Source organism: Chlorocebus sabaeus, chromosome 7 (assembly GCF_047675955.1).
Source record: "Chlorocebus sabaeus isolate Y175 chromosome 7, mChlSab1.0.hap1, whole genome shotgun sequence".
NCBI lineage: Eukaryota > Metazoa > Chordata > Mammalia > Primates > Cercopithecidae > Chlorocebus > Chlorocebus sabaeus.
In genome coordinates this window covers 101,012,242-101,038,698 of record NC_132910.1, presented here as the reverse complement: position 1 = coordinate 101,038,698, position 26,457 = coordinate 101,012,242, and the positions used below count along the sequence as shown (strand labels likewise).

The 26,457-nt window shown below is 46.3% G+C and overlaps 2 protein-coding genes across 11 annotated transcripts in view; one reads left to right on the top strand and one right to left on the bottom strand.

Moving 5' to 3' along the window:
* LRBA (LPS responsive beige-like anchor protein) overlaps positions 1-6,247 on the top strand; it is a 764,757-nt gene extending 758,510 nt beyond the window's left edge. For all 4 annotated transcript variants that reach the window (XM_007999974.3, XM_007999973.3, XM_007999976.3 and 1 more), the window contains one exon: positions 5,117-6,247. In XM_007999974.3, coding sequence (XP_007998165.2) covers positions 5,117-5,207 — 91 coding nt within the window. In that variant the 3' untranslated portion in view covers positions 5,208-6,247. The remainder of the gene's footprint in view (positions 1-5,116) is intronic.
* A 7,210-nt stretch (positions 6,248-13,457) lies between these two features.
* DCLK2 (doublecortin like kinase 2) overlaps positions 13,458-26,457 on the bottom strand; it is a 180,687-nt gene continuing 167,687 nt past the window's right edge. For 4 of the 7 annotated variants that reach the window (XM_007999959.3, XM_007999960.3, XM_037986946.2 and 1 more), the window contains 4 exons: positions 23,863-23,959; positions 23,162-23,242; positions 21,853-21,969; positions 13,458-14,875 (listed from right to left, as the gene is read on the bottom strand). In XM_007999959.3, the coding sequence (XP_007998150.3) occupies positions 14,648-14,875; positions 21,853-21,969; positions 23,162-23,242; positions 23,863-23,959 (523 nt within the window). In that variant the 3' untranslated portion in view covers positions 13,458-14,647. Of the gene's footprint in view, positions 14,876-17,278; positions 17,418-21,852; positions 21,970-23,161; positions 23,243-23,862; positions 23,960-26,457 lie in introns of those variants that run through there. The other 3 variants (XR_498182.3, XR_498181.3, XM_007999963.3) reach the window with 3 other exon arrangements.

Here is a 26,457-nt window from a genome sequence, read left to right as displayed (position 1 = left end):
TCCACTCTCCAGCCAGTCCCAGTGAGATGAACCAGGTCCCTCAGTTGGAAATGCAGAAATCACCCACCTTCTGCGTCGATCTCTCTGGGAGCTGCAGACCAGAGCTGTTCCTATTCGGCCATCTTGCCAGCCTGAAGTATCTTTTTTAGTAAATAAAATTGAAAGAGCTGCAAGCATGTTTAATGTAAAATGCCTTTATCTCTGCATATGGAGAGTCCCCTGAAAGATAGGGCTTATTTCCTAAAAGCTCTCAAGTGGTAGAATCTGGTGGGATCATCTTTATCTGGCACCTTATTTCCTCTTAACGTAGAGTCACTCATTTTTGTTCCTTTAAAAAAAAATTGTGGCAACATGTAATATTATCCATCTAAACTTTTTGATATATAATTTAGTGCATTATGTACATTTACAGTGTTGTGCCACCATCACCATCATCCAATTCCAGACCCTTTTCATCATAAACAGAAGCTCTGCCTGTTAATGACTCTCTCCCCCTGCCAGCTCATCTGCATTCTACTTTCTGTCTCTATGAATTTGCCTCTTCTAAGCACCTTCTGTAAGTGGAATCATACAATATTTGTTGTGTTGTGCCTGGCTTATTTCACTTAGGATAACGCTTTCAAGGTTCTTGCATGTTGTAGCACATATCAGAATATTGTATGAATATTCTGCGTTCTGTTTATCATTCACCTGTTGATGATGGACACTTGGGTTGTTTCTACCTTCTGGCTATTGTGAGTAATGCTGCTATGAACATTATCTACAAATATCAATTCAAGTTCCTTTTTACAGTCTTTTTGGGTGTATGCCCAGGTGTGGAACTGCTGGGTTATATGGCAGTTCCATGTTTGACGTTTTGAGGAAACTTTGAAGTGTTTTCCACAGTGGCTGTACCATTTTACATGGGTTCCAATTTCTCCACATCCTTGTCAACACTTGCTCTATTTTTTAGCAGTTGTCCTAACAGGCATGGTCTCCCATTGTGGTTTTGATTTCCCTAATGACCAGTGATGTTGTCTTTTCACTCTCTTCATAGTGTCCTTAGACGCTCAAAATATTTTACTTTTTTTTTTGAGACAGGGTCTCACTCTTTTGCCCAGGCTGGAGTGCAATGGTGCAGTCACAGCTCACTGAAGCCTCAACCTGCTAGGCTCAAATGATTCTCCTGCCTCAGCTACATGGTAGCTGGTACTACAGGCATGTGCCACCATGCCCGGCTTTATTATTTTCTGTGGAGACTGGGTCTCACTGTGTTGCCCAGGCTGGTCTTGAACTCCTGGGCTCAAACCATCCTCATGCCTCAGTCACCCAAAGTGCTGGGATTATAACTATAAGCCACCATACCCAGCCCTGATTTTACCTTTTATGAAGTCCTATTTTTTGTTATGGGTTTTTTGTTTTGTTATCTTGTGTCTTTCATTTTGGTATATCCAAGAAACTACTGCAAAATCCAAGGTCATGAAGGTTTTCCTAAATGTTTTCATCTAAAAGTTTTATAGTTTTAATTTATATTTAGGTTTTTGATCCATTTTGAGTTAGTTTTTTAACATAATGGTAGGTAAGGGTCCACTTTGTTTTGCATGTGGACATCCGATTTTCCCAGCATCATTTGTTGAAAAGAAGGTGCTTTCTCCATTGAAAGGTCTTGGCACCCTATTTTAGCACATGTGTGAGGGATTATTTCTCAACTTTCTCTTCTGTCTGTCTGTCTATATCAGTATGACAATGTTTTGGTTACTGTTGCATTGTAGCAGTAAGTTTTCAAATCAGAAAATGTGCAACTGCTAACATATTTCTTCTTTCTCAAGATTGTTTTGGCTGTTCGGGGTTTCTGTCTCGCTGTCACCCAGGCTGGAGTGCAATGGCACGATCTCAGCTCACTGCAATTCTTAATTTTCCTTTTGGACTGCTCATTGTCAGTATATAAAAATGCAACTGATTTTCGTGTTGTATATCCTGCAGATTTCCTGAGCTCTAAGTTTTTGTTTTGGTGTGGAATCTTTAGGATTTCCTACATATAAGATCATATCATCTATAAACAGAGACAGTTTCACTCCTCCTTTCCAATGTGGATACTTTTTTCTTGTGTAATTGCTCTGTCTAGGACTTTCAGTATTGTGTTGGATAAGAGTGGTGAAAGTGGGCATCCTTGCCTTGTTCCCAACCATAGGGGAAAAACTGTTTTTCATCGAGTGTGGTGTTAGCTGTGGGTTATTCATACATGCTGTTTATCATTTGAGATAGTTTCCTTCTACTCCTAGTTTATCGCTTTCATAATAAAAGGATGAATTTTGTCACATCAAGTTTTCCAGCATCAGTTGAGATGATCATGTGGGCTTATTTTGTTGTTGTTCATTCTGTTAATGTAGTATGTTATGTTGGTTGACTTTTGCATGGTGAGTCATCCTTGCATTCCCGGAATGAATCTCACTTGGTCATGGTGTCTATTCCCACTACTATGCTAGTGAATTCAGTTTGCCAGTAGTTTGTATCCTGGCCTGTATGTTCTTTTGTTGTAATGTCTTCAACTGGCTCTGGTGTCAGGGTAATACTGGCCTCACTGGATCACTTAAGAAGTGTTCTGGATTCTCTGATTTTTTGGAAGAAATTGAGAAGGATTAGTGTTAACACTTCTTTAAATGTTTGGTAGAATTCATCAGTGAAGCCATCTGGTCTAGGACTTTTCTTATTGGGAGGTTTTTGATTACTGATTCAGTCTCTTCACTTGTCATAAGTCTAATCATTTCTATTTCTTCCTCATTCAGTTTTGGTATACTGTTTTCAGGAGTCTATTTCATGTAGGTTGCCCTATTTGGTGGTATACAGTTGTTTCTAATAGTCTCTCTTAACTCATTGTTTCTGCCAAATGTAATGTCCAAACTTTTATTTCAGATTTTAGTAATTCGAGTCTTTGTGTGGTTGTTGTTGAGATGGAGTCTCGGTCTGTCACCCAGGCTGGAGTGCAGTGGCACAATCTCGGCTCACTGCAACCTCTGTCTCCCAGGTTCAAGTGATCCTCCTGCCTCAGCCTCCTGAGTAGCTAGGATTACAGGTGCCCACCACCACACCCAGCTAATTTTTGTATTTTTAGTAGAGATGGGGTTTCACCAGGTTGTCCAGGCTGGTCTCAAACTCCTGACCCCAAGTGATCTACCGGCCTTGGCCTCCCAAAGTGCTGGGATTACAGGCATGAGCCACCATGCCCAGCGAAGTCATATTAGTCTAGCTAGAGGTTTGTCAATTTCGTTGATCTTTTCAAAGAACCAATTTTTTGGGTTTTTTCTATCACTTTACCATTTTCTGTTTTATCTATCTCTTTTATTATTTTCTTCCTTCTGCCTAGCCTTGGGTTTAGTCTGTTTTCTAGTTCCTTAAGACAATAAAGTTAGCTTATTGAATTATTTTTAAATGTATGTGTTTACAGCTAAAAATTTGCATCTTAGCATTGCTTTTGCTGCATTTTGTAAGTTTTGGCATGTTGTATTTCCTTTTGTCTCAGTATTTTCTGATGTCTCTTTGTATTCTTTGACCCATCATTTGTTTATTTTCCACATATTTGCAAATGTTCTAGTTTACCTTCAGTTATTGGTATCTAGTTTCATTCTATTATGATCAGAAAAGCTACTTTGTGATTTTAATGTTTACTAAGTCATTAACACTTGTGGCCTGACATATGGTTTATCTTGGAGACGATTCCATTGTGCACTTCAGAAAAATGTATATTCTATTGTTGTTGGGTGGGTGTTCTATATATAGGCATGTCAGGTTCAATTGGCTTATCGTATTATTCAGGTCTCCTATTTCCTTATCTTCCACCTGGTTGTTCCACCCATTATTTAACGTGGGGTATTGAAGTCTACAACTATTACTATAGAACCATTTCTTCCTTCAATTCTGTTAATGTTTGCTTTGTATATCTTGGGGGTCTGATGATAAATGCATATATAATTGTTATATTTCTGTGAATTTACCTTTTTCTCAATATAGTGTCCTTCTTTGTCTCTTGTAACAGTTTTTGACTGAAAGACTATTTTGTCTGATATTAGAATAAGCCACCTCAGCTGTTAGTACTTACATGGACTATCTTTTCCATCCTTTCACTTTCAAGCTGTCTGTCTTTAGATCTCAAGTGGGTCTCCTGTAGACAACATATAGTTGGATCATGTTTTTTAATCCATGCTACCAATTGCTTCCTTTTGGCTGGAGAATAATCTCTTTAATGACTGATAAGTAAAGACTGACTTGCCACTTCCCTATTTTTCTCTCTGCCTTAGAGTTTTGTCTCTCATTTCCTCCTTACTGTCGTCTTCTTTTGTGTTGATTTTTTTTTTTGTAGTGACACATTTTAGTTCCTAATTTTGATACAAGGTACTAGGAAGCATACTGAATACGGCTTCTAAGGGCTGGTCCTAACCAAACTACACAGAGAAAAGTCTAAGATAATGGGCTATGCCCAGTTTACATTCACCTATCTTCTCCATCTCTTTCCCTGCACCACCTCTTTGGGGACAGGAGACCAAAGAAGCTTGCACAAGTTCTTATCTTCAGTGATTTCAGTGAGTCACTGTGTTAATGAGGACTAAGTCCTCACCCAGAGCATGATGGACACAGACTACTTCTCCACAGAGGGGAGACCATCTTAAATTATGGTCAACGCTCTTCTTTTTTACACTTCATCGATTCTGCACCTGTCAGAGGTGGTGTCTCTTGTCACTTGAGTGTGTGCTGCTGCTTCCACCAGCAGTTACTTTGAGATTGTGGTTCCTTCTTTTGATTCGGTTGCTTATTTAAAGGATGGGTCTTGCCAGCCCAGTTCCCCTTTAGAAATTACCAAATCTGTTCAGGTTTTAGTGACTCATCTTGCACATACCAGCTGTCCTTACCCTTTCAATGAAAAAGCAAGCTGTAGCTTGGATCCCTGTGGAGTGTCAGAGGCAGTACTCTGAGCTTACCCAGGGCTACATTTTAGTCATGAAATACATACCTTAGTTCTCACAAATTGGAGCCTTGACTGCCATCTTCTATATTTACTTTGTGGATTTGGGGAGAGCAGTTTTTAGTAACATCTCTAGGACACACAGGTTTGTAAAAGTCCTTCTCTCTGTGCTTCTCCTAGGTGCATCATTTCTGGCATGGCTTCAGGAAGCATTGTGCTATTTTACAACGACTTTAACCGGTGGCATCATGAATACCAAACCCGCTACTGATGGTGACAGCTGTGCATTCACTCTGCCCCTAGGATGAGCAGAAGTATCTGGAGCATCATTCCCTTGTACCACATCTGAATGTAACTGAAATTTGCTCAAAGAAGCAAAATATTTTTTAAAGTTATTAATAATTGCTATTTTTGTAGTCTTTGCTTGACTTTTTTGGGGGGATTAGCAAAGCAGAAAACTGGCTGCTGGGTTCTGTAGTTTTAAAAAATCTATATTTTTAGTCATCATGAGAAGTCTATTTTCACCAATTATGGAAACGTACAGTGGAGCAAGTAAACCACTTATTCCAGCTATAATATTATGAAGAACATTTCCCATGCATCTACAAGCTTGAGAAATAGGATTTTCACAGTGGGGAAGTGGGTTATAATATTGGAATAGAAAAATTTGATGCTGTAATTTGGGTCCTGTATTTTTCCAAACTGTGCTTCTTCAGCACTAATATTTCTGGGATTTAAATAGTAATGTTTAAATTATGGTAAATGTAATTTAAAACATCTCAGTTAATTCTGTCACTGTTATTCTTCAAGCATGTTTTAGACCTAGAAAAGTATGGTTTGGGGGAGGCTATTTTATTGTGTGGTTAGCAAAAGGAATCTAATTTATAGCAAGTGTGAAATAGTTACCATTTTTTTCCTGATCTGTCATCTTCATAGCACAACAAAATGAAATTATGGAAATGCTCTTGAGCTCACAACATTTGTTTTTCTTTTAAAGTAAATGCAAGTACCAAAGCTCACTACTGCGGTTTGCCTGTGCCCGGACAATGAGGCAGAGCCATTGTTGGGGCACCCTCTTCCCTCCGTGGGTTTGCAAGTAGAGGCTACCAGGTGCTGTATTCAGCAACACCTGTTTTACTATTTGTTACTCAACTATCTCCACCTTCCTTTTGATTAGCAATTTGTACTAAGAAACAATGTTATTTGGTGTTGTATACTTCTACTTTTCTAGTAGATTACTGCGTGGAATTCTGTGAAAAATATTTGAGAAAAGGCCTGTATTGCATAAATAAATTCTTTGTATGTTGTGAACTTTGATCTCTATTTCTCTCTCAATAGACCTCAAGTGGTCCCTCTTTTTTTCCTACACACTCAGCTATTCTCTAAAAGTAAGATTTGGAATGAACAATTCAGTTTGACAGAAAAAGCTGAATAAAATGGCATCTGTAATTGAATTGTTGGAAATGCCTTTTTTGCTCCTAAATTTTAAACATTAATAAAATAATGATTCACAAAGAAAATGTCAAACTCTGATTCAGTCCTAGTTTTTGATCAATAACGAATGTGAGAGATCCTCCTGACTGAAAACAGGAAAATAAGCTTTCTTTGGCCAGATCTCTCCTCTTATTGAGACTCACACAAATGACCTAGACCTGAATCTTCCAAATGCCTAGACAAGGAACTTTATGTACCACTTCATCTGAGATCCATCATTAAGAAAACAGATGATGGTGAAATGTGGGGGAGGGAAAATACATTTTAGAATCAGAGAAATATGCAAATTGCTGATAAATTAATTGATGAACATACTGTGAATATCCTCATTAACTTGTGAATATTACACTTTGGAAACTTAACAATGGTAGAAGAAAATAGTAATACCTAAGTCATATGCCACACAAATGATACTTCAACCACGTTATTCTTAACAAGCCTAAAGTAAAGCTCCTCTTGAATCCTAAAAGAAAAAAAATCAGTATCTCCACTACCTTCATTGTTTTTAAAACTTACAACTAAGGAAAATTAATTGAAACGTAAGTAGGCCAGGCGTAGTGGCTCACACCTGTAATCCCAGCACTTTGGAAGGCCAAGGCGGGCAAATCACTTAAGGTCAGGAGTTTGAGACCAACCTGGCTAACATGGTGAAACCCTGTCCCTACTAAAAATACAAAAAGTAGCCAGGTGTGGTGGCAGGTGTCTGTTAATCCCAGCTACTCGGGAGGCTGAGGCAGGAGAATTGCTTGAGCCTGGGAGGTGGAGGTTGCAGTGAGCTGAGATTGTGCCATTGCACTCCAGCCTAGGCAACAGAGTGAGACTCCATCTCAAAAAATAATAATTAAAAAGTAAAAAATTAAATATTGAAAAAGAAACAACATGAAACAAATAAGGCTGGCATCAACACAGGGGCTTCTTAATAGAATCTGTTCAGTAATAACATTCACAGTTTATTCAATATTTATTCAATTTTAACTCCTTAAAAAAGCTATTACTTTACATAAATGTAAACCAGTTAAGAAAAGAAGTGAAAGTAGAGGTGTTTTGGGGCTGGAAATGAGGGATCCACAACAGACGGAGCAGTGTGTCAGCACAGTGAGTGGATGCGGCTGGATGGGCCGTGCTTGGTCCATGTACAGTAACTGAGGGCTGGTTTAAAATGCATTGCCTCCAGAAATTAAGATTTTCCTCCCTGACATATTGATTCTTACTGAAATATAACCAATCAAGTCCCTGAGATGCTGTCATTTAAGAAATACCATTAGATCTCAGGGAGAAAGCAGGAGGTCTTAGAGACAACATGAACATCTGAAAAACAGAGATAGAAATGTGTAGACAATGCACTCTCAGAGGACAACATCTTACTCCCAAAGTACACCGAAAAGCAATGTTTTCATAAATTACTTCAATAAAAGAGCTATTTTATCCATTGAGAAACATCACACCTCATTTCTGCTTAGCATACACAACAGGAAGATTCAGAGTGTCTCGCATAGGAATCACGAGTTGCCGTGAGTAGGGCATGAGGTCAGGAACTGACAACCTGGGGTTGCCCTTCCCACTCGCTCTAAGAGCAGCCAAGCCAGAAAGTCAGGGGCCGACCACACCTTGGTGTCACGTGTCCTCCTACGCCTGTCAGAGGGGCAGTGAGATGGCAGTGGTTGTGTGAGTAAGGCTTGCAGGAGATGGTCAGGGAACCTGGGATGCAGCCCCACTGCACCTACTTTGTACCCTTCTTAGCAAATAAAACAGCTGCAGCAGCTTAGATCCACCATGAGAGGTGGCTGAGGTAGAGATGTTCACTAGGCTTCTTTGATACCTTTTTACTGGCTGTGATCTCAAGAGCTCCTAGCCATGCAAATCATGGGCCTGGTTTAGTCCTTTCTACTGTGACAGTCCTGCCCCATTCTCCATCCCTGCTAAAAAAGACAGCGGACCCAATGATATAAACAGATTCCTTCTGGATCCAGAAGCAGAAGTTTCTTTCATTTAAAAGCTGGAATAACCCCCTACTGAGCTTAGTGGAGAAACTTCACCACTTCCTGGTGTGTGTTCATTATGGATTAGCCCCATAGCCCCACATGAAATCCCGTTAGGCCAAAGTGTGTTTACCAACAAGCAGCAAGTGACTTTAGTCCCACAATCTGCAGAACCTGTACATGAGCAAATGTGCTAGTGCCTCCACTTGGCTATTTTTGCCCTACCACATGGAAGGAAATCGTTTCCTACTTCGAGCAGGAGAACTCCCAGCCCAGCTACCCGCATTTTGTGTAGCATAAAGTTGAATCACTGTTAAATCTGTAGGCTTCACAAGTTATCCTTGCAGAGGAAGGAGGCTGGGAAGTTTCAACACTTCCTGCTTATAAGAAGGAAGGGCAAGACCATAAAGTAGCAAATACATAAATAGCCAAACAAACCATTTTAAAGTTCTACTTACTCTCAGATGAGTGAGAGAAAAATCTTTTGGATTTTTCTTTTAGATAGACTTGAAAAGTCAACATGATGAACTTCTTGCGTGCTCTAGAGTCATAAGATCGCTAAAGACGCAAGACGACTGTTAACGCCACTGACATATCACTCCCAGCCCTGGCTGCTGTGAACCAGAACTGCAGACTGCTCAGAGCAAAGCACATAACATTCTTCTCTCTAATGAAATGAAGGGTAGTTTGGCCTTTAGGCAAGCAATCTGTTTTGAGAGAGTTGGGCTCCTCCAGCAAGGTCAGAAGACAAACTGTGAATGCTCCTATGAGATCTTGGCAATTTATGCCAGAAACATGAACTATTTTTCTGTCCCAAATTCAGGAATATTTTTCCTGGCCAAAACCAAGATTCCAGGGAGTTGGGCAGGCTTGTCACTTCTCATACCTGGCACGAAGCTGGCTGCTTTGCAGCTTTGGCCTTGGATAATTTGAAAGACACCCCCAGAACTGACTTCAGCCTCAACACAGGCAGGCATCCAACCATGCCTCGCAATGCAACAGACTCAGCCCGCATGACCGCGCTGGAGGCCTGTGGTGTCCAGCTCCGCCCAAAATGAAGAGGCATGGTAGGGGCCGATGACTGTCTCTGTACCAAATACACGCTTTTCTTCCCCTCAGCCATTCAACGCAGGCAAGGCCTTCCCACAGCTGTCTTCGAGTTCAAGGCTTTGGTTTTTATCATAAGATTGCCCCTTAGAACTCCCTGGCCAAGACTCGCCAATGTTGCACATGTCAGCCTCCCTCTGGAAAAACCACTCTGACTTTGATCTAAATGGCTACAGGACTTTAACACTTAAGCGCCACTGCTCTGATAACTTCTCAGCCACTGACAAAGTGGTAGAAAATGAAGGGTGGTTTGGCCTTTAGGCAAGCTATCTTTTTTTTTTTTTTTTTTGAGACAGAGTTTCGCTCTTGTTGCCCAGGCTGGAGTGCAATGGTGCAATCTTGGCTCACCGCAACCTCCGGCTCTCAGGTTCAAGCGATTCTCCTGCCTCAGCCTCCTGAGTAGGTGGGATTACAGGCATGCGCCACCACACCTAATTTTGTATTTTTAGTAGAGACAGGGTTTCTCCATGTTGGTCAGGCTGGTCTCAAACTGCCAACCTCAGGTGATCCGCCCGCCTCAGCCTCCCAAAGTGCTGGGATTCTAGGCATGAGCCACGTGCCTGGCCAGGCAAGCTATCTATTTGAGAGAGTGGGCTCCTCCAGCAAGGATAAAAGCCAAACTGTGAATGTTCCTATGGATTTGCACCCCACCTGTGCCTTACACACACAGCACTCCTAACACATCTCTGATCGCCAAGAGGCAACTTCGTCATGGGGCACCTGCCCTGCAAGCCAGAAGCAGCGAGGCCCAGCTCCAGTGAGCCTGGGGAAGCTCTTGGCCATTCCATTTCCTTATTTATTAGACAAGGATATTAGTGTCTATCTCTTAGGGCTGTGTCATATCTCAAGTGAGATGGGATGAAATACTCCATAAGCTGTAAACTTGTATGATTGTCCATTGTCATGATCATCTTCTTTAGAAAGCAGCTGATTCTGTGACTAGGCTGCTCTGTTACTAGAATCTTACTCTCACTCTGCCCTCAAATCTGACCTTTTGTGCCCCCTACCTGCTGACCTCAGGCTGACCATCCAGAGCAACTAAAAAAAGGCTGCACCCCTTCTACGGAACAGTCCTTCACACAGCCAAAGACACTGAGCAAATGTGCCTTGACTCTTCTCTTACCTCAGTTTTCTCCACCAGTCCTTGGCTGCCAGGATTCATACCCCCTCACCACTCCAGCTGTCCTCTGTCAGGTGATCATTGCTTTCTCTGTACCACACGCACCAAGGTCCCCAGAACAGAACTCCATCCCCAGTTAGTACTGCCTGGGATCTGCCCGTGCTTCTCATAACACAGCTAAGATTATGCTAATGTTCAAGAAGCTATGTTGGCTCCTAATGACGGGGTGATCATTGAAATCCTCCATGCCCAGATCTTCAGCCGTGCTGCAGGCCAGGGCTTTGCCTCGGATAGTTACAGAATCGAATCCCAGCACTTCACACTTCACTTCTATGCCATGGGTTTGGCTCAGTATCCTCACCTGCTGAGATCCTTTTAAATGAGTCTATTCCTTAAAAAAAACAAAAAACAAAAAACAAAAAAAACAGAAAAGCATTCTTTCTAAGTTGTTATTCACATCATATGAGGGAAAAAAAGGTTAAGAACAAAGACTGAAGCTGCAGGCTGGCTGCAGAGCTGCCCTGTCCAGCCTAGCAGCCACTAACCACAGTTCAACACTTGAAATGTGCCCCGTCCAAACGGAGACGTGCTGTAAATGTAAAGCACACCAGATTTCAAAGGTTTAGAACAAAAAAAGTAAAACATCCTAGGGAATTTTTTTGTATTGACTACATGCCAAAATAATACTTTGGATGTATTTAGACATATTAGGTTAAATAAAATACACTATAGAAATTAATTTCACTTGTTTCTTTAAAAAAATTTTTCACATGATACTAGGAAATGCTGTCTCCTGTGGCCTGCATATTTCTGTGGGACAGCAAACTGTTCTAGAGATCTTTCTCCAAGACAACATCAATCAGCACTCCTGCTTTCAACATGGTGAATCTGCCCTGAGCTGTCTTCACCATCTCCTAATTCACATTTCACCATTTTAGCCATGAAGATATTCTGGGGAAGTTTTGCCAAATGCCTTCAATTTATATATTCAATACATTTCTGTTATAGCAACCTTTCTGAAGAGAGGGCGAGAGGAAGAGAGAGAAAATGAAAGGCTGAGACTTGGCCCGGCTCAAGTAAGGGAATCAACATGAAACAGCCCACGCCATTATCTCTGGGCAGAATTTGAGGAGCGCAGCAGTTAAGTGCCTGTATTTAACTTAGATTCTGAGACAGAATTACAGCTTAATAAACGTCTGCTAAACAAGTGGGCGATGAACAATCTGCCTGTAGTAAAACCTTTATTTAGCTCCTCCCCTCCAGGCCTTGATTTAGCCTCAGACAGACAGGGAACCCCTGGCCCCAAAAAGAACATGCACTTTAGAGTCAACAAAAGCTAACACTGCATCGTGGCTCCACCTCCTGCTAATTCTATGACCTTGGACGTGTGACTTGACTTTGTGGTTTGCTCCCCTAGCACCACATACTTCTGTAGGTTTTCCTGGGGTCATAACCATTTTAACAGGACGGCTAGGCAGTGCCGCCCCTGCCAGTTCATGCTACTTCTGGTCTCCACCCTCACAGAGGACGAAGGCATGTACCAACAAGAGGCTCCTGCATCCTGACAGTGACTGGCACTGCCCGGCCACTTATTTTCTTGTCTTTAGCAGGTATCTTTCTTTGAACCTCACAGTTCGAGAGTGGGAGATGGGTTTGGGGCTCAGATCAGTGCCAGAGGCCTTGTTCTATTGCTATTTGCATTTTTCTCCTTCCTATTAGCTCTTCCCTTCCATTAACAAAAATATTTCTATTGAAAGCTAAGAAAAAGCTTGCCCTGTAACTAAAGAGGAGGCACAAGCAGAATGTTCTAGACCTATACATCACTGCTTTTTTGAAACTTATCCTCCTGTAGTCTGACCCTGCTACAGCTGTGGGACTAGGAAGCCCACCGCTGCCGTGCCCGCCAACCCCCCTCCCCGCCCATCCCACCGCACCTTGTGGCCGACCTCTGGACCGGATCAGGGGTCAGCACCAGCCCAGAACTCATGGCATCGCCTGGCCCATGAGAGTGACTCATTCCTTCAGCTATCTGAACTGGAAGATCCAGAGTCAAGTTAGATGGTTTCAAGCTCTGGGATTGTAAAGCCTTGAAAAGCTGGGGACAGAGGCAGTACGAGGGTAACCTAAGTCACAGGTCAGTGGGTACTATGAGGGAACAGAAACAAGAGTCTTGCAGAGAAAGCTGTAGCTGACAGGGCACTGGAAAAAGCAGAGACAGGAGACCACACAACCTCAGAGAGAGACAGGGGAACAGCTGCCCCAACTCTCTGCCCCTCCTGCTCCTGGTTCGTAAGGTTCCTCTGTCACACACCAGGCACACCATTTATTCTTGAGCTTTTGTGATGCGTCTTTTTTCTGAGACAGGTTCTCACTCTGTCACCCAGGCTAGAGTGCAGTGGCATGATCTCAGCTCACTGCAGCCTCTACCTCCCTGGTTCAAGTGATTCTCCCTCCTCAGCCTCCTGAGTAGCTGGGATTACAGGCGTGCGCCACCACGACCGGCTAATTTTTCTATTTTTAGTAGAGATGGGGTTTTGCCATGTTGGCCAGGCTGGTCTTGAACTCCTGATCCACCCACCTTGGCCTCCCAAACTGCTGGGATTACAGGCCTGAGCCACCATGCCCCTTCTGCACCTGTAACCAGACAAACTTCAACCAAGACACCTTTCCATATGTGTTCTACCCAAACTTCCTCTTTTCCCCGAGTGGCCCTGAGGCTTTGCAAAACAGCCACTGGCACCTGCTGGAACCTGGGCTGAGGAGGAGAACTTTGATTCCACACATCCTTGGCCAAACGACAACACAGACACCTTGGCCCATCCCTGATTACTTTTTTTCAAGAGGGAAAAGTTTATTGCAGGTTGGGTACACTTGTAAAAGGCAAAATCTAACAATGAGAACGAACTATAGGGCCCACCAGTTTAGAAGATGAGCAGGTAAAACAAATACACGGATTATGTACAATTATTAAAAAGAGCAGGGTGGTGGACAAAAAGGAAAAACTGCCAGCAGCCTTCCAGAAAGTTCACAGAGTATATCCAGGGAGCACCTTCCCTCCCAGTCCTTGCTGCCTGGGGCGCGCCTCCTCCTGTGGTTACCTGCCCTGCTCCAGATGAAACGCAGATGAGGAAGCAGGCACCGGGGCTCAGGTGCGGAGCTTGTTCTGCTCTGCAAGTCGCTGGCTTGCGGAGAAGCAGCCGCTGGGTGCCGCGTGTGCCAAGCTTCTCATTAAAAAACCCAGACGGCAGGTTCACAGGCATTTCCTAACACACGTGTGGGAAGAGCTGGGGGAAACCCATAATGCCCAGGGAAGAAGTGGCTTCTCCCATCATCTGTGTACAAATGAATACCCAGCATTGTCTCCGGTGAGCCCAGTGCCCCAAGCCAAATGGCTGAGCACGCAGCATCGGGCATCTGAGCGCTTCTCAAAGCCTGCAATCCACGTCCAAAGACCAAATCGTCCTCTCAGGCGCTCACTTCTTCCATTAGAAAGCCACTCCTCTTAGCCACAGGACATCCACAAAAGGACAAATGCAATTCTAAGTCTTTTGTAAAAAAAAAAAAAAGAAAAGAAAGAGAGAGAAAGAGAGAAAAGAAAAGAAAGGGAGCGTTCTGAGTCTATTTAAATAAGGAAAAGGGCCTTGGTTCACCCAAAGTGTTTCTATAAAAATGCATCGAACACTGGAATAAAGTTGCACATTCTCCTGGTGAAGCTGTAAAATGTCCAACAAACTGAAAATGACTGAGGATGATCTGGAACGAGTCTCTCCAAACAGCTGTTGGCAGCACGGATGCAGCCTTTGATGTCTCCAGGAACCAGAAAGTAGAGCCCAGAGCACCAGGCCAGGCTCCGGCACGCAGGGCTCCGGTTCCCAGGCGGCCTGCGGAGGACCCGCGAACTCAGGCGCAGGGGGTGAGGACGGAGAGGCCTGCAGCAGGGAGGCCGGTGAGGCTGAGCAGAGGGCTGGCTTCCTGGGTGGCAGCGGGCGGCTTTGCCCGTCTGCAGGAGGCTCAGTCTCGGTGGCGGCGCCAGGTTCCTGCCCGCTCACCACCCGTGGCAGCAGGAGGACAGTTGGGGGTGGGAGATTCCGGAGGGGTGGGGACCGGGACTGCTTCCCCAGGCACAGGGGTCTCCTCCACTGAGGGAGGACCTGGAGAGATGGGCTCCATCCCAGGCCTGCCGCCGTCTTGACAGTGCTTGCTGCAGAAAATCTGCCCCTCCTTATCTAGAGCCGTGTTCTGAGGAGGAAACAGCAGAGACAACACATTACCCAGGCCCAGGCTCGGGTCCCAGCTGCCACGAGCGGAGAGCACGACAGAGCATGCACGGGCCTCAGAAACAGAAGAGGAGAAATAACGCCAAGCCTCTAACAGAAGCCTCACAGGAGAGCAATGGTTTCGGGAACCCACCGGGGGAAGGGGCTGTCCGCGACCTCTGTTCCTACCCTGACCCAGGCTGGCAGCCCAGGGAACACTGGGTTTCTGTTGTCTTCTCTCGCTTTGGGCTGTGCCTGGGTTCTCACTGCTTCAGCCCAAGCCCAGACCTTAAGCTCAAAAGAATTCTGAGACAATAAGCAAACCTTACGAGGGTGCTCGGCCTTGAACAGTTTACTTTTCCAAAGAAAGTTCTCTGTCACAAATTGAAAAGTTACCCATATGTCCTGTGAATAATTAATCCTTCTAACAACCTAAGCGGCTGTGAAGCCTATAAAAGGCCCAGGAATCAGATGGAGCCATATTATCCTTTTTTGAGATCCTCCAGGATCTCCTCACCTGTCTTCTCTTCACGTGAAGCAAAGCTTCCTTATCCTGACACGTCTTGAAAGTTTTTAAATCTGTTCAGCTCTTCAAGGAACAGAGAAATAGCCACGAAGATGTGAGGCAGTCACCTGCGTTCTGAGCCTGGCTGGGGAAGGGAGCCTGGTCCTCCTTTTTCCTTCTCTATTTCCTGCTTGTCCAGGGAAGTCCATCAAGCTGCCATCTCACTGGGCTTCCCAAAAGTGAAGGAGATGGCAGTTCCCAGGCACCTTTAGCTGAAAGGGACAATTGCCAGGAGGCATTTTCTAATCTAACTACCCTGGGGAGGGAGAGGGGAACATGCACTGGAGATTCTTTCAGTACTTTAACAACAACAAAAAAATCTGGAGAAAATAAGAATCAACAACAGGGCTTTCTAAGATGAACTTGGGTGGCTGCCTCCAGGGCACCTGAGGCTACCTATGGAATGGCTGCTTCTCCACCGGCCCTGCCAAGTTCAAGCTGAACAGTCATCTATTTCTGGCCAGGTGCGGTGGCTCACACCCGTAATCCCAGCACCTCGGGAGGCCAGGGAGGGAAGATCACTTGAGGTCAGGAGTTTGAGACCAGTCTGGGCAACACGGAGAGACTCCATCTCCACAAAGAATTTAAAAATTAGCCGGGCATGGTGGCATGCACCTGTAGTCCCAGCTACTTGGAGGCTGAGGCAGGAGGATGGCTGGAGCTCAGGAGTTTGAGGATACAGCGAGCTAGGATCACACTACTGCACTCTAGTCTAGGCAACAGAGCAAGACCCTGTCTCAATAAACAAAACTCCCATACCTCTACAATTTCAAAGGACCATTTCAACTACCTGGAGAAAGGGTAACTGTGGAAAACTCCATTAAAAGATGCTCCCACCTACATGGGAAGCAGAGAGCCAGCATACAGGTCTTTCCTACCACAAAAGGTCTCCTGGGTACAAGAAAACAATCCCCCCCGTTATTTCTCCTTTTCTCTTCCTGTCAGGAGCACAGGGGCATGTGCAGCAGAAGGCAGGCTGGCAGTGCAGTTAGTACATACCATGGCCTTGGACCTAGCCAGAGCGAAGCAATGCAGGCGGCGGGAGAGGCAGAAGGCAGGAGAGAAGCAGGGACAGAAACTAGACTTACTTTCAACAGAAGCAACACGAGTGAAACAGTTTTGTCTATCCTTAAATTAAGGCATAAACCCAAATCCTTCCCCAACTTCCCCCTGAAACAAGGCATAATCCCCCAGCGAAGAAGGCAATGCCCTTGAATCCGCCCCTTCTCAAGTCTGCACCACAGGCGCCGAGTGACGGCAGCTTCTCGGCATTTCCTTCCCGCCACAAGATGGTCTCTCCTGGTCTCTGCAGCCGGGCGAGCCCCCCGGGGTACATGGGAGGCCGTCCTGCGTGCACCCTGCTCTGTCCTTTCTTACACATGCTAAGGACAAGTCCAAGAAAACAGAACTGTAATTCCACACCTCAGCCCTGCCTGAAACCAAGGCCTCGCCCATTAAATGATCTTCTCTTATCCCAAAGGCTGGCTGAGATTACACTTACTGATACAAACTCATCTTTGGAAACGCAGCTGGAGAAAGAACAAAAGCCTTCACAAAGGCACCCATCTTAAGCTGCCCTTTCCAAAAAGCCACTTTTCACCTAAGTGGGAAACAGCACTGGCAGAACGACGGGACTCCTCCCGTTCTCTCACCAGCTGTTGGTCTGGAAAGGCAGGCAGTGTGGCAAGCTGAGAGGTTTTAAAATGAAGTTTTCCAGGGGCGTGCTTGGCTGGCTGGAAAGGATGTGAGTAGGTACAGAAGACCCACACCAGTAAGCAGCTGAGAGCCGGACGGCGGCATGAGAAACTGAGACAAGCATGCAGGCGTGAGAGGGGCTGAGGATGGGGTGCGCTGGTCGGGCACAGCATGGTGAATACCAGGATTCTGCTTCGGGCTCTCCCACTGTCTCAGCGGGGTAAAGAAGGAAACTCTGAGGTGCCTCTCAAACTGTCAAATCAAACTGTCAAATAAAACGCAGATAACACCATCAACTTTACTTTCTTTCACCTTATGGACCAATTCCTAGCCCATAATTTTCTCACTGAAGCCTCAGGCCCCAACTTTGGGGGTGAGAACACCAGCGTGATAGCAGATGGAAAGGTCCTATCTGTAGGTGACACAGCAGTTGTCTGATGATTCAACCTCCAGTCGGTTGACACTATTTCCACTATCATTTGTATCTGCAGAAAACCAGGTTGGCCCCACAGTCTCAGTTATGAGTACCAGGGAGAGTCATTTTGAGGTTATTTTTAATATAAAAACACTTAAAACTGTTCCCGAAGACAGGACACACAGATGCTCAGTGACGTGAGGAGGATGAGGACGAGGAGGACGATACAGCAGCGTCACGAGTTCCCCCACACAACCGTGCCCCGGATGGGGTCCTGCACCAGGGGAGGACCAGCAGCAGGCCTTCCTCTCCCGCTTTTGGGGACAGCCCCAAATTCACAGGCTGGTGTTTTGGCCATCGAGAATGGGTGCCGCCAGAGACAAGCCTGATTGAATTTTCCTGCAGGTCCTGAATGGGATCATGACATCAGCAGTTCCCCCGAGCTAACGGCCCGCAGAGTTGTGTAGGGAACACGGGGTTAGAGGGGACACCCCTGCCAACATGCGCGGAGTGACTACCGAACACACGTAAACACACAACATTCACAATCGCCATCAGAACTGCAAACAAAAGAGGGTTGTTCGTTTACACAAACACCCTGTCAGAGCCCAGGGGTTTGTTTTTCGACTGTTGAACTCCTCATCAGCAAATGGGAAATGGTATTTGTAAACCACACAACATAGGTTTTGTCTGAGGGGGTCTAAGAGTCATCATCCAGGACATAGCCTGTAGAACGGCTAATCACTCCAGAACGTCAGCTCAGAGCCAGCCAGAAAGAGGCCGGGCACAGGCCTACAGCCGCTGATTCCTATCTGAGCCCCTGAGTCAAAAAGTGACCCCAGCAACGACTCCTTTCACAGTCTCTGAGCAAACTCTCCGAAGCCCTGGGCACAGGGTGGTTAAAGGTTCTTCCTCTCAGAAGACTTAATATGGTTATTAAATTCCGATCCCAACCAATCTCTCAAGGTTTTTCATGACATGTTGAGTATGCCAATTTTTAATGTTTTATTTTTCTAAATTTTCCAAGAGGCTGCCTTACAACGCAGTGCACGGCGAGGCTATGTACCACTGAGCCCATCCATCAATGCTAGCTCTCGCAAGGGAATCGCTGGAAACATTCTCGTGCTGTTGGCTCAATCAGGATGGTTCTTTTCAAAGTGTCTACGCTGTAATTCTTTGACAACTCTGACTTTCTCAGGCTTTCAGCAAAACACTGCTAAAATTCAAGGGAAACCACAACTCAAAAGGTCTTCCCACTGCTTTGGCACAGAGCACCCCCAAAGTCCTGCAAGCCATCAAAAGACTCAGCTTGCAAACTCAGGCTCTGTCTGGAGAGAGACGCAGAGCACACTTTCTGGCAGGGGAGCAGCTGGGGAGCTGCAAGGACACACAGAGAGCAGCCACTTCAAAGCAGCCACCCCGGGGACAGAAGAGAAGGACGCCCAGTGGGTGCTGAGAACCTGGTGGGTGCTCAGTCCATGTAACAGAGTGCTGCACGCTCGTAGGGGGTGTGGGGTGTGGGGTGAGTGGGGGTGTGGGGTGTGTTGGGGTGTGGGGTGTGCTGGGGGGTGTGGGTGTGGGATGTGTGGGGGTATGTGGATGTGTTGGAGTGTGTAGGGGTTGTGGGGGTGTGAGGGGTATGTAGTGTGTGGCGTGTGTGATGTGTGTAGGGCATGTGGGGGTTTGGGGTATGGGGGTGTGGGGAATGTGGGTGGTGGCGGGTGTGGGGGATATGGGGCGTGGGGTGTGTGTAGGGTTTGTGTGCAGTGTGGGAGATGTGGGGTGTGTGGAGTGGGGTGTGGGGGCTGTGGGGTGTGTAGGGTGTGTGTAGGGTATGTGCACGGTGTGGGGGATGTGGGGTGTGTGGAGTGGGGGGTGTGGGGTATGGGGTATGTGTGGGCGGTTGAGGAGTGTGTGTGTAGCATATATGTGGGGTGTGGGGGATGTGGGGGGTGTGGAGTGGGGTGTGGGGGGTGTGGAGTGGGGGTTGGGGGATGTGGTGTGTGGGGGATGTGGGGTGTGTGGAGTGGGGGGTGGAGGATGTAGGGTGTGTGGAGTGGGGGGTGGAGGATGTAGGGTGTGTGGAGTGGGGGGTGGAGGATGTGGGGTGTGTGGAGTGGGGGGTGTGGGGTGTGGGGGATGTGGGGTGTGGGATGTGGGGGGTGGAGGATGTAGGGTGTGTGGAGTGGGGGGTGGAGGATGTAGGGTGTGTGGAGTGGGGGGTGGAGGATGTAGGGTGTGTGGAGTGGGGGGTGTGGGGGATGTGGGGTGTGTGGAGTGGGGTGTGGGGGGTGGAGGATGTAGGGTGTGTGGAGTGGGGGGTGGAGGATGTAGGGTGTGTGGAGTGGGGGGTGGGGGATGTGGGGTGTGTGGAGTGGGGGATGTGAGGTGTGGGGGTATGTGGGGGGTGTGGGGGATGTGGGTTGTGTGGAGTGGGCAGTGTGGGGGATGTGAAGTGTGGGGGTATGTGGGAGGTGTGGGGGATGTGAGGTGTGTGGAGTGGGCAGTGTGGGGGATATGGGGTGTGTGTAGGGAGTGTGGGGTATATGGTGTGTGTGTGGGGTGTGTGTAGGGGGTGTGGGGGATATGGTGTGTGTGTGGGGTGTGTGTAGGGGGTGTGAGGTGTAGGGGGTGTGGGGTATATGGTGTGTGTGTGGGGTGTGTGTAGGGGGTGTGGGGGATATGGTGTGTGTGAGGTGTGGGGTGTGTGTGGGGTGTGTGTAGGGTATGCGTGGGATGTGAGGTGTGGAGTGGGCGTGTGGGGGATGTGAGGTGTGGGGGTATGTGGGGGGTGTGGGGGATGTGGAGTGTGTGGAGGATGTGGGGTGTGTGTAGGGGGTGTGGGGTGTGTGTGGGGTGTGTGTGGGGTGTGTGTAGGGTATGTGTGGGATGTGGGGTGTGTGGAGTGGGGGATGTAGGGTGTGTGTGAGGTGTGGGGTGTGTGTGGGGTGTGTGTAGGGTATGTGTGGGATGTGGGATGTGTGGAGTGGGGGATGTGAGGTGTGGAGTGGGGGTGTGGGGGGTGTGGGGGATGTGGGGGTGTGGGGGATGTGCAGGTGTGGGGGATGTGTGGTGTGGCGGATGTGGGGTGTGGGGGGTGTTGGGGTTGGGGGGATGTGGGTTATGTGTGTGGCTTCCTTACAGCTTCTATCTGGACCCTGCATCTTCCTAGGTAAGACTCCCAGATGACCATGCACCATGAGAATATGCCACTGTTTCCTTTCTAGTTGGGGAAGAAACAAGGAGGACCTTGCCAGAGGGTGAGAGGCCTGTCCCAAGTACGAGTGACAGAGCTGTGGAGATGGCCCATCCTTAGCTGTCAGGACTCAATGTGGTCACGGGGGGGCCCAGATGTGAAACTCAGACACTCATCACCTCAGCAGGTCTGATTTGAAAGCCGCTCCAGCCAACTCTGGCTCTAGGAAAGGCAGCTCCACCCCTGTTCTATGCTCCTGGGAGTGCGGTGGGGGGAACTGAGGTCCCTGCCTGGGTGGCTGGTTGGCTTCCACCGCTCCCAGGGAGCTGGCTTTCCAGCCCAGCGTCGCACTGGCTCAGGCCTGGACAGCTGCTGCGGGTGTGCTGCCCTCACCTCTGGTTCAATGTTTTTTCCTTTTGATTCATTTACTCTCATGTCACTTTTCATTTTAATTTGTTGTGTTTATGTATTTAGAAAAGTTGCCTTAAGAAACATTTTGGAAGAAAGGCTGAAAAAATAAGGCCATCATTGTCACTGACATCTCATAAACTGTTAACCCTGAAAAACAAATATATATATATATATTTTTCCTTGGTTCTGTACTTTTAAAAGCCCCAAACTGTTTTTTAGATAACACTGATTTTTTTAAAACTGAAATTTGTTTAGCTTTGGCTATTTCTTATGCCAAGTCTCAAAGAATAATTCACATCTCTAATCATCTATTTTTGAGGCCTTCAATAGGCAGGGAGTTAATTCCTAACACAACAAATCTCACCAGGGCTTGGGAGTCTCTCTAGATGAGAAGGCAGAAACAAGAGTAGAAGCAGCTGCCCAGAGGGCCCGGCCAGGAGCTCCGTGGCACCTGGACCCCTCAGACCAGCCCTGTTGGTCCCTGCACAAGCCCCTCCACATAGTGCCCCAAGCCGGGGAGTTGCCAGACAAATGCCCTCCACATGCCAAGCCAATCTCCGTATGAAATAGGACCATGGAAGGCACCAACTTCCATGTGAGGGCAGCTCCCGGCTATCTAATTCAAACACTTCAAGGCCGGCTCCACAGACAGGCCAGATGCTGCCACCTTCCACTCACCATGATGACGGAGACCCCGGTGGTAGTGCTGTTCTGTTTGGGGAGCGCATTATTAAAGTGCTGTTTTAGTTTACCTGTTACCTCAGCTTGCATGTTATTCTCCTGGGAGGCATCATCCTACAGGAAAGAAAAGAATCACATACAATGCTTTTTCCATCCTCCCATTTCAGTTGTCTTTTCCTTAAGAGTCTCCCTCCCAGCCCCACCCTCCTGACCTCTTCCTGAATGGGCCCCTCTTAGCCACAGAATTAGGGAAACAATGATCTTTCAAAAATAACTATTGTTATTCAGCAGTCCCAGGCCCTCAGAAAGACCCCACACCATTCCCTTTGCCCCTCAGTACTAGAGTAGGCCCAGGAGAGGGCACAGGTCTCCCGGGACACAAAGCAGGATACCCTTCAGGCTACTGAGACCCTCACCCAACGCACACAATTTAGTATGATCCCTCCCATGGAAGCATCAAAGGTAACTGGTTTTCACTTTAATCAAGAATTCATTTAGTTGTTAGTCTTTATTGCTTATAATAAACAAAACCAAAAAATGTGGCATCTTAGCTACTTGGCCCAAGACCCACATCATTTAGCCCAAGAGAGCAGTGAGCAGGGTCCAGAGAGACTGCACCCGGATGGGGAGTGGGTGGGGCAGTGGAGGTGCACAGGAAGCTCCCCAAACCCGAGTCAACAAAGCCCTGGGCTAACTAAACTAACTTCACTCTCCTGGAGCCTCCCCGAAATGAGGGAAATGGGAGAAATGTAATTCCCACAGTCCCCATTTATTGGATTGTGTTTCCCTCCCAGAGACCATCTGAGCCTCTGGGAGGGAACTCTAGTCAATATCACGTGTCTCCACCCAGCTCTGAAGGGACCATGTCTCAGCCTCCCCATCAACAGCAGGAGGTCTCCTGAAAGCACGTGCCCTGAGGGCAGAGAGATCAGAGTCTGAAACAGGCTCATCTCCAGGGCAAACCCTGGAAACTCTCAAACCCTGGAACCACAGAAGACGAGAGATAAGAGCCTCCTAAAAGAGCACTGTGGCCAATTCCATTTTGCAGATAAGGAAACTGGGGCCAAGAAAGGGACAGTGACTGGCCCAGGTGACTTGCGGGGCAGGGTCTAAGACTGGGACCCTGGTGCCAACTGCTTTCTTGGGGAGCTATCTTCATGCTACTTGCTCAATGGGAAAGACAGACATTCTATCTACCACGGAGCTTGGATGCATAACATTTGCATGTGTAAACATCACAGTGAGGAACCGTGCTGTTGGCCACAGAGCACAGTGATGCCCATTCCCTGGGAATGTGGGTACTTACCGACACCCAGGGGTGACTCAGGATTTGCCCCGCGGTACACCGAGCTTCAACATTTACCTGAAGCATTTGACTGATTAATTCCTACAAACAAATAAACGAGTAAGACCACAGAGAAGGAGATAATTCAATATCACGAAAGAAGATAATTCCAGCATAAATACAGAAATCTGAGTTTGTAGCAAGCACTTCAGAGAAGAGCCAGCACACCTGTTAGCCGATTCAAACTTAAACGTGATTACACCTACTCTCCTAATGCCTTATAAGCAGTGCAAAAGAAGAGACGCTCTCTCCTGAGTCCACATGAAACTAAGATGTTCTCACCTAAGAGTTCTGGTCATTGTTATTATTCCACAGTCTAAAACTGCAGTATTTCTCCTTTTGGCAATTCAGTGTGTTCTGCAGTTCATCCCTGTATCCCAATGGGTACCCAATACATATTTCTCGAGCAAATGAAATAATGGATGTTGAGGGTTTAGAGGAGCACAAGAGGATGGAGGGAAACCGGAAAGACGGCCAGTCCAACTTTAAGAATTTTGCCAAGAACTTCAGAGACCATACCACAGGATGAACTTTAAAGAACAACCACACAATAAAAGCCAAGGAACTTTCTGCAATGCAATACCAAGAGTAGCTACAGCCCTGTGGAATGGGTGAGGACCCCACAACGTAATACAACCCACAGAAACAGGCCTGGAGGGTACCTTGGCAGAGTCCGTGATGTTATCCCAGTAGGGGGCCGGAAACTCCAGCTTCCCAGCCAAGATCTGGTCGAAGAGATCTTCCTGAAGATTGTTCTCGCTAAGCCAGTGACAAAGAAATGGGAGAAAAGTCAAAGTCATTGTAGAGTTTTTCGACAAAATGCCCACGGAAAGAGTGGGGAAAGGAGTCCAGTCTCTGGCTTTGACTTGGGCATTCCACATCTCAATTATGTATCTCAATTCCATTTGTAACGACTGAACTTTTCCTTTTAGACAATGAGCCAAAGAACATTTCCATAGGCTGAGGAATTAAAGAGACAGAGACAATGACTCAAACATTTGCTTAATGAATGCAGAGTTTCAGTTTGGGAAGATGGAAAAGTTCTGAAAAGGGACGGTGGTGATTCTTGCACACAATGTGAATGTATTTAGTGGTACTGAACTGGACACTTAAAAATGGTGAGAATGATTGATTTTGTTATGTATATTTACCAAACACACACACACTCTCTCTCTCTCTCAAGAAAATATTGGAATCCACAAATAATGGAAACCCTCATTTCAGGAAAAAAAAAAATCAGCATCTGCCCTCAAAACTATCATGGCAACAAGAAAGGAAAGGCAAAAAATCTGAGTCCGATCTCCTTTCCCTTCTTCTTTCCACTTTAATAGCCAAAGGTCAGTGGAACAGCCAACATATGAAAAAGTTATAAGGAGTTCAGGATCTGGATAAAACATTCATGAAATAATTAGTTCACTGTTGGAAACTGACTTTAAGCTCAGTCTGAGAGGAAGGGCCAACCCAAGATGCCAGGCAGAATGGCACAGGCTGAGGCAAACCCATGCCAGTGGCTCACAGGGGCATCCCTCCCACCTGCGCCTGACCGTCCCACCCTCGGAGGCGCACTTACACAGTCAGTGCCTGATGAATACAGGCTGACCTGACTTCTCCTGAATGATGTAATGGAAATGCGGAAACACCACTGGGAAAGATGTCCCCAGTCTCCCAAATAACTTAACCTCCAGAGCCCCCTCACTTGGTGGGTGCATCGATGGCTAGAGTGAGGAACAGCATCATTAGCTTTCCAGGCCATTACAAGGCCCCATGAAAAAGCTCAGAATGGCCTGTTGGAGTCAACATCAAAATCCAGGAGTGCAAGTTAAGTATTACCCAGCAAGTGTGCAAACATTTCTTGGAATTTCTTCACCCAGCCTTTGGGGTTTTGTTACCAACCCCATCAAAGGGGAACAAGGGCAAGCGTGGTGTCCTGAGAAACAGACCATTCAGCACAGTGTCTAGACACAAATTCTAGGGCTGTTGTGAAGACACGGTTCCCTCCTTCCTGTTCTATTAAAAAGAGTAGAGTTGGCTGGGTGTGGTGGCTCATGCCTGTAATCCCAACACTCTGGGAGGCCGAGGTGGGTGGATTACCTGAGGTCAGGAGTTTGAGACCAGCCTGACCAACATGGTGAAACCCTGTCTCTACTAAAAATACAAAAAAAAACAAAAATGAGCCGGTCATGGTGGTACACACCTGTAATCCCAGCTACTCCGGAGGCTGGGGCAGGAGAATCCCTTGAACCTAGGAGGCGGAGGCTGCAGTGAGCTGAGATCGCACCACTGCACTCCAGCCTGGGTGACAGAGCAAGACTCTGTCTCAAACAAAACAAAACAAACAAACAAACAAAAAACAAACAAACAAAAAAGAGTTGAGTTACTGAGCTTTGTAAATATTCATGACATTTAAGAGCAAGCCCAGCTGAACGGACACCCATTGGTCCATGGAGTTTGGTGAAGAGGCACATTGAGGAGCAAAGGTCAGGACAGATAACTGGGCCAGGCAAGAGAAAGAGATTCCCACCACTGTCCCAAAGAGCGATTTCCTGTGAATGCCCACAGGTTTCTTAGTGTCAACATGTTTTCTTTCCTTTTCACTGTTATTTCCCTGCTGAGTGAGCTCAGCTTACTGCTCCTTCAAAGTGAGTACAGAATACATCTAAGATTATTAGATTTAGTGGAAAACTTCAGAAAACCAGAGGGCTCCAACATATGATGTTAGAAAAAGATATTAAAAATGAGCTATTTCCATAATCGTTCTTTTTAGTCATCCTTACCTATTATTCCACTCACCTCTCCCTTATTTTTTTCTAGAATCTCAAATATCTTATATTTTGTTAATCCATATAGCTTTTGTTAATAAATAGCGAAAAAGCTGGAAGTGTGTGCACAGCAGTCATTTATAGCAGCTGGTTCTTGGCAAAATACCCTGAGTCAACAAACAAAACCATAGGGTGTCTCAGCAATGAGAATGAGACCCCGAAGTATCCACTGTGAGTTGCAAGAGCTTTGACAGTTGGGGCCTGCCCTGCACTAGAAAAACAGAAAGTTAATTTATCTTTCTTAGCAGTCATGTAAGAAAAACTGTTCTGATTAAATCCACACTGGATTCGGTATCACACTGATACTCCGCAATGTGGCTGAGATCCTTCAGGGCACTTTTAAATTCTAAAACAATATAGCCTTTGGACCAATGTGCTATTAAGTCTAAAAATGTCCATTAAGAAAAACTTGAAAAACAACAAGAGAGTTTGTGCACA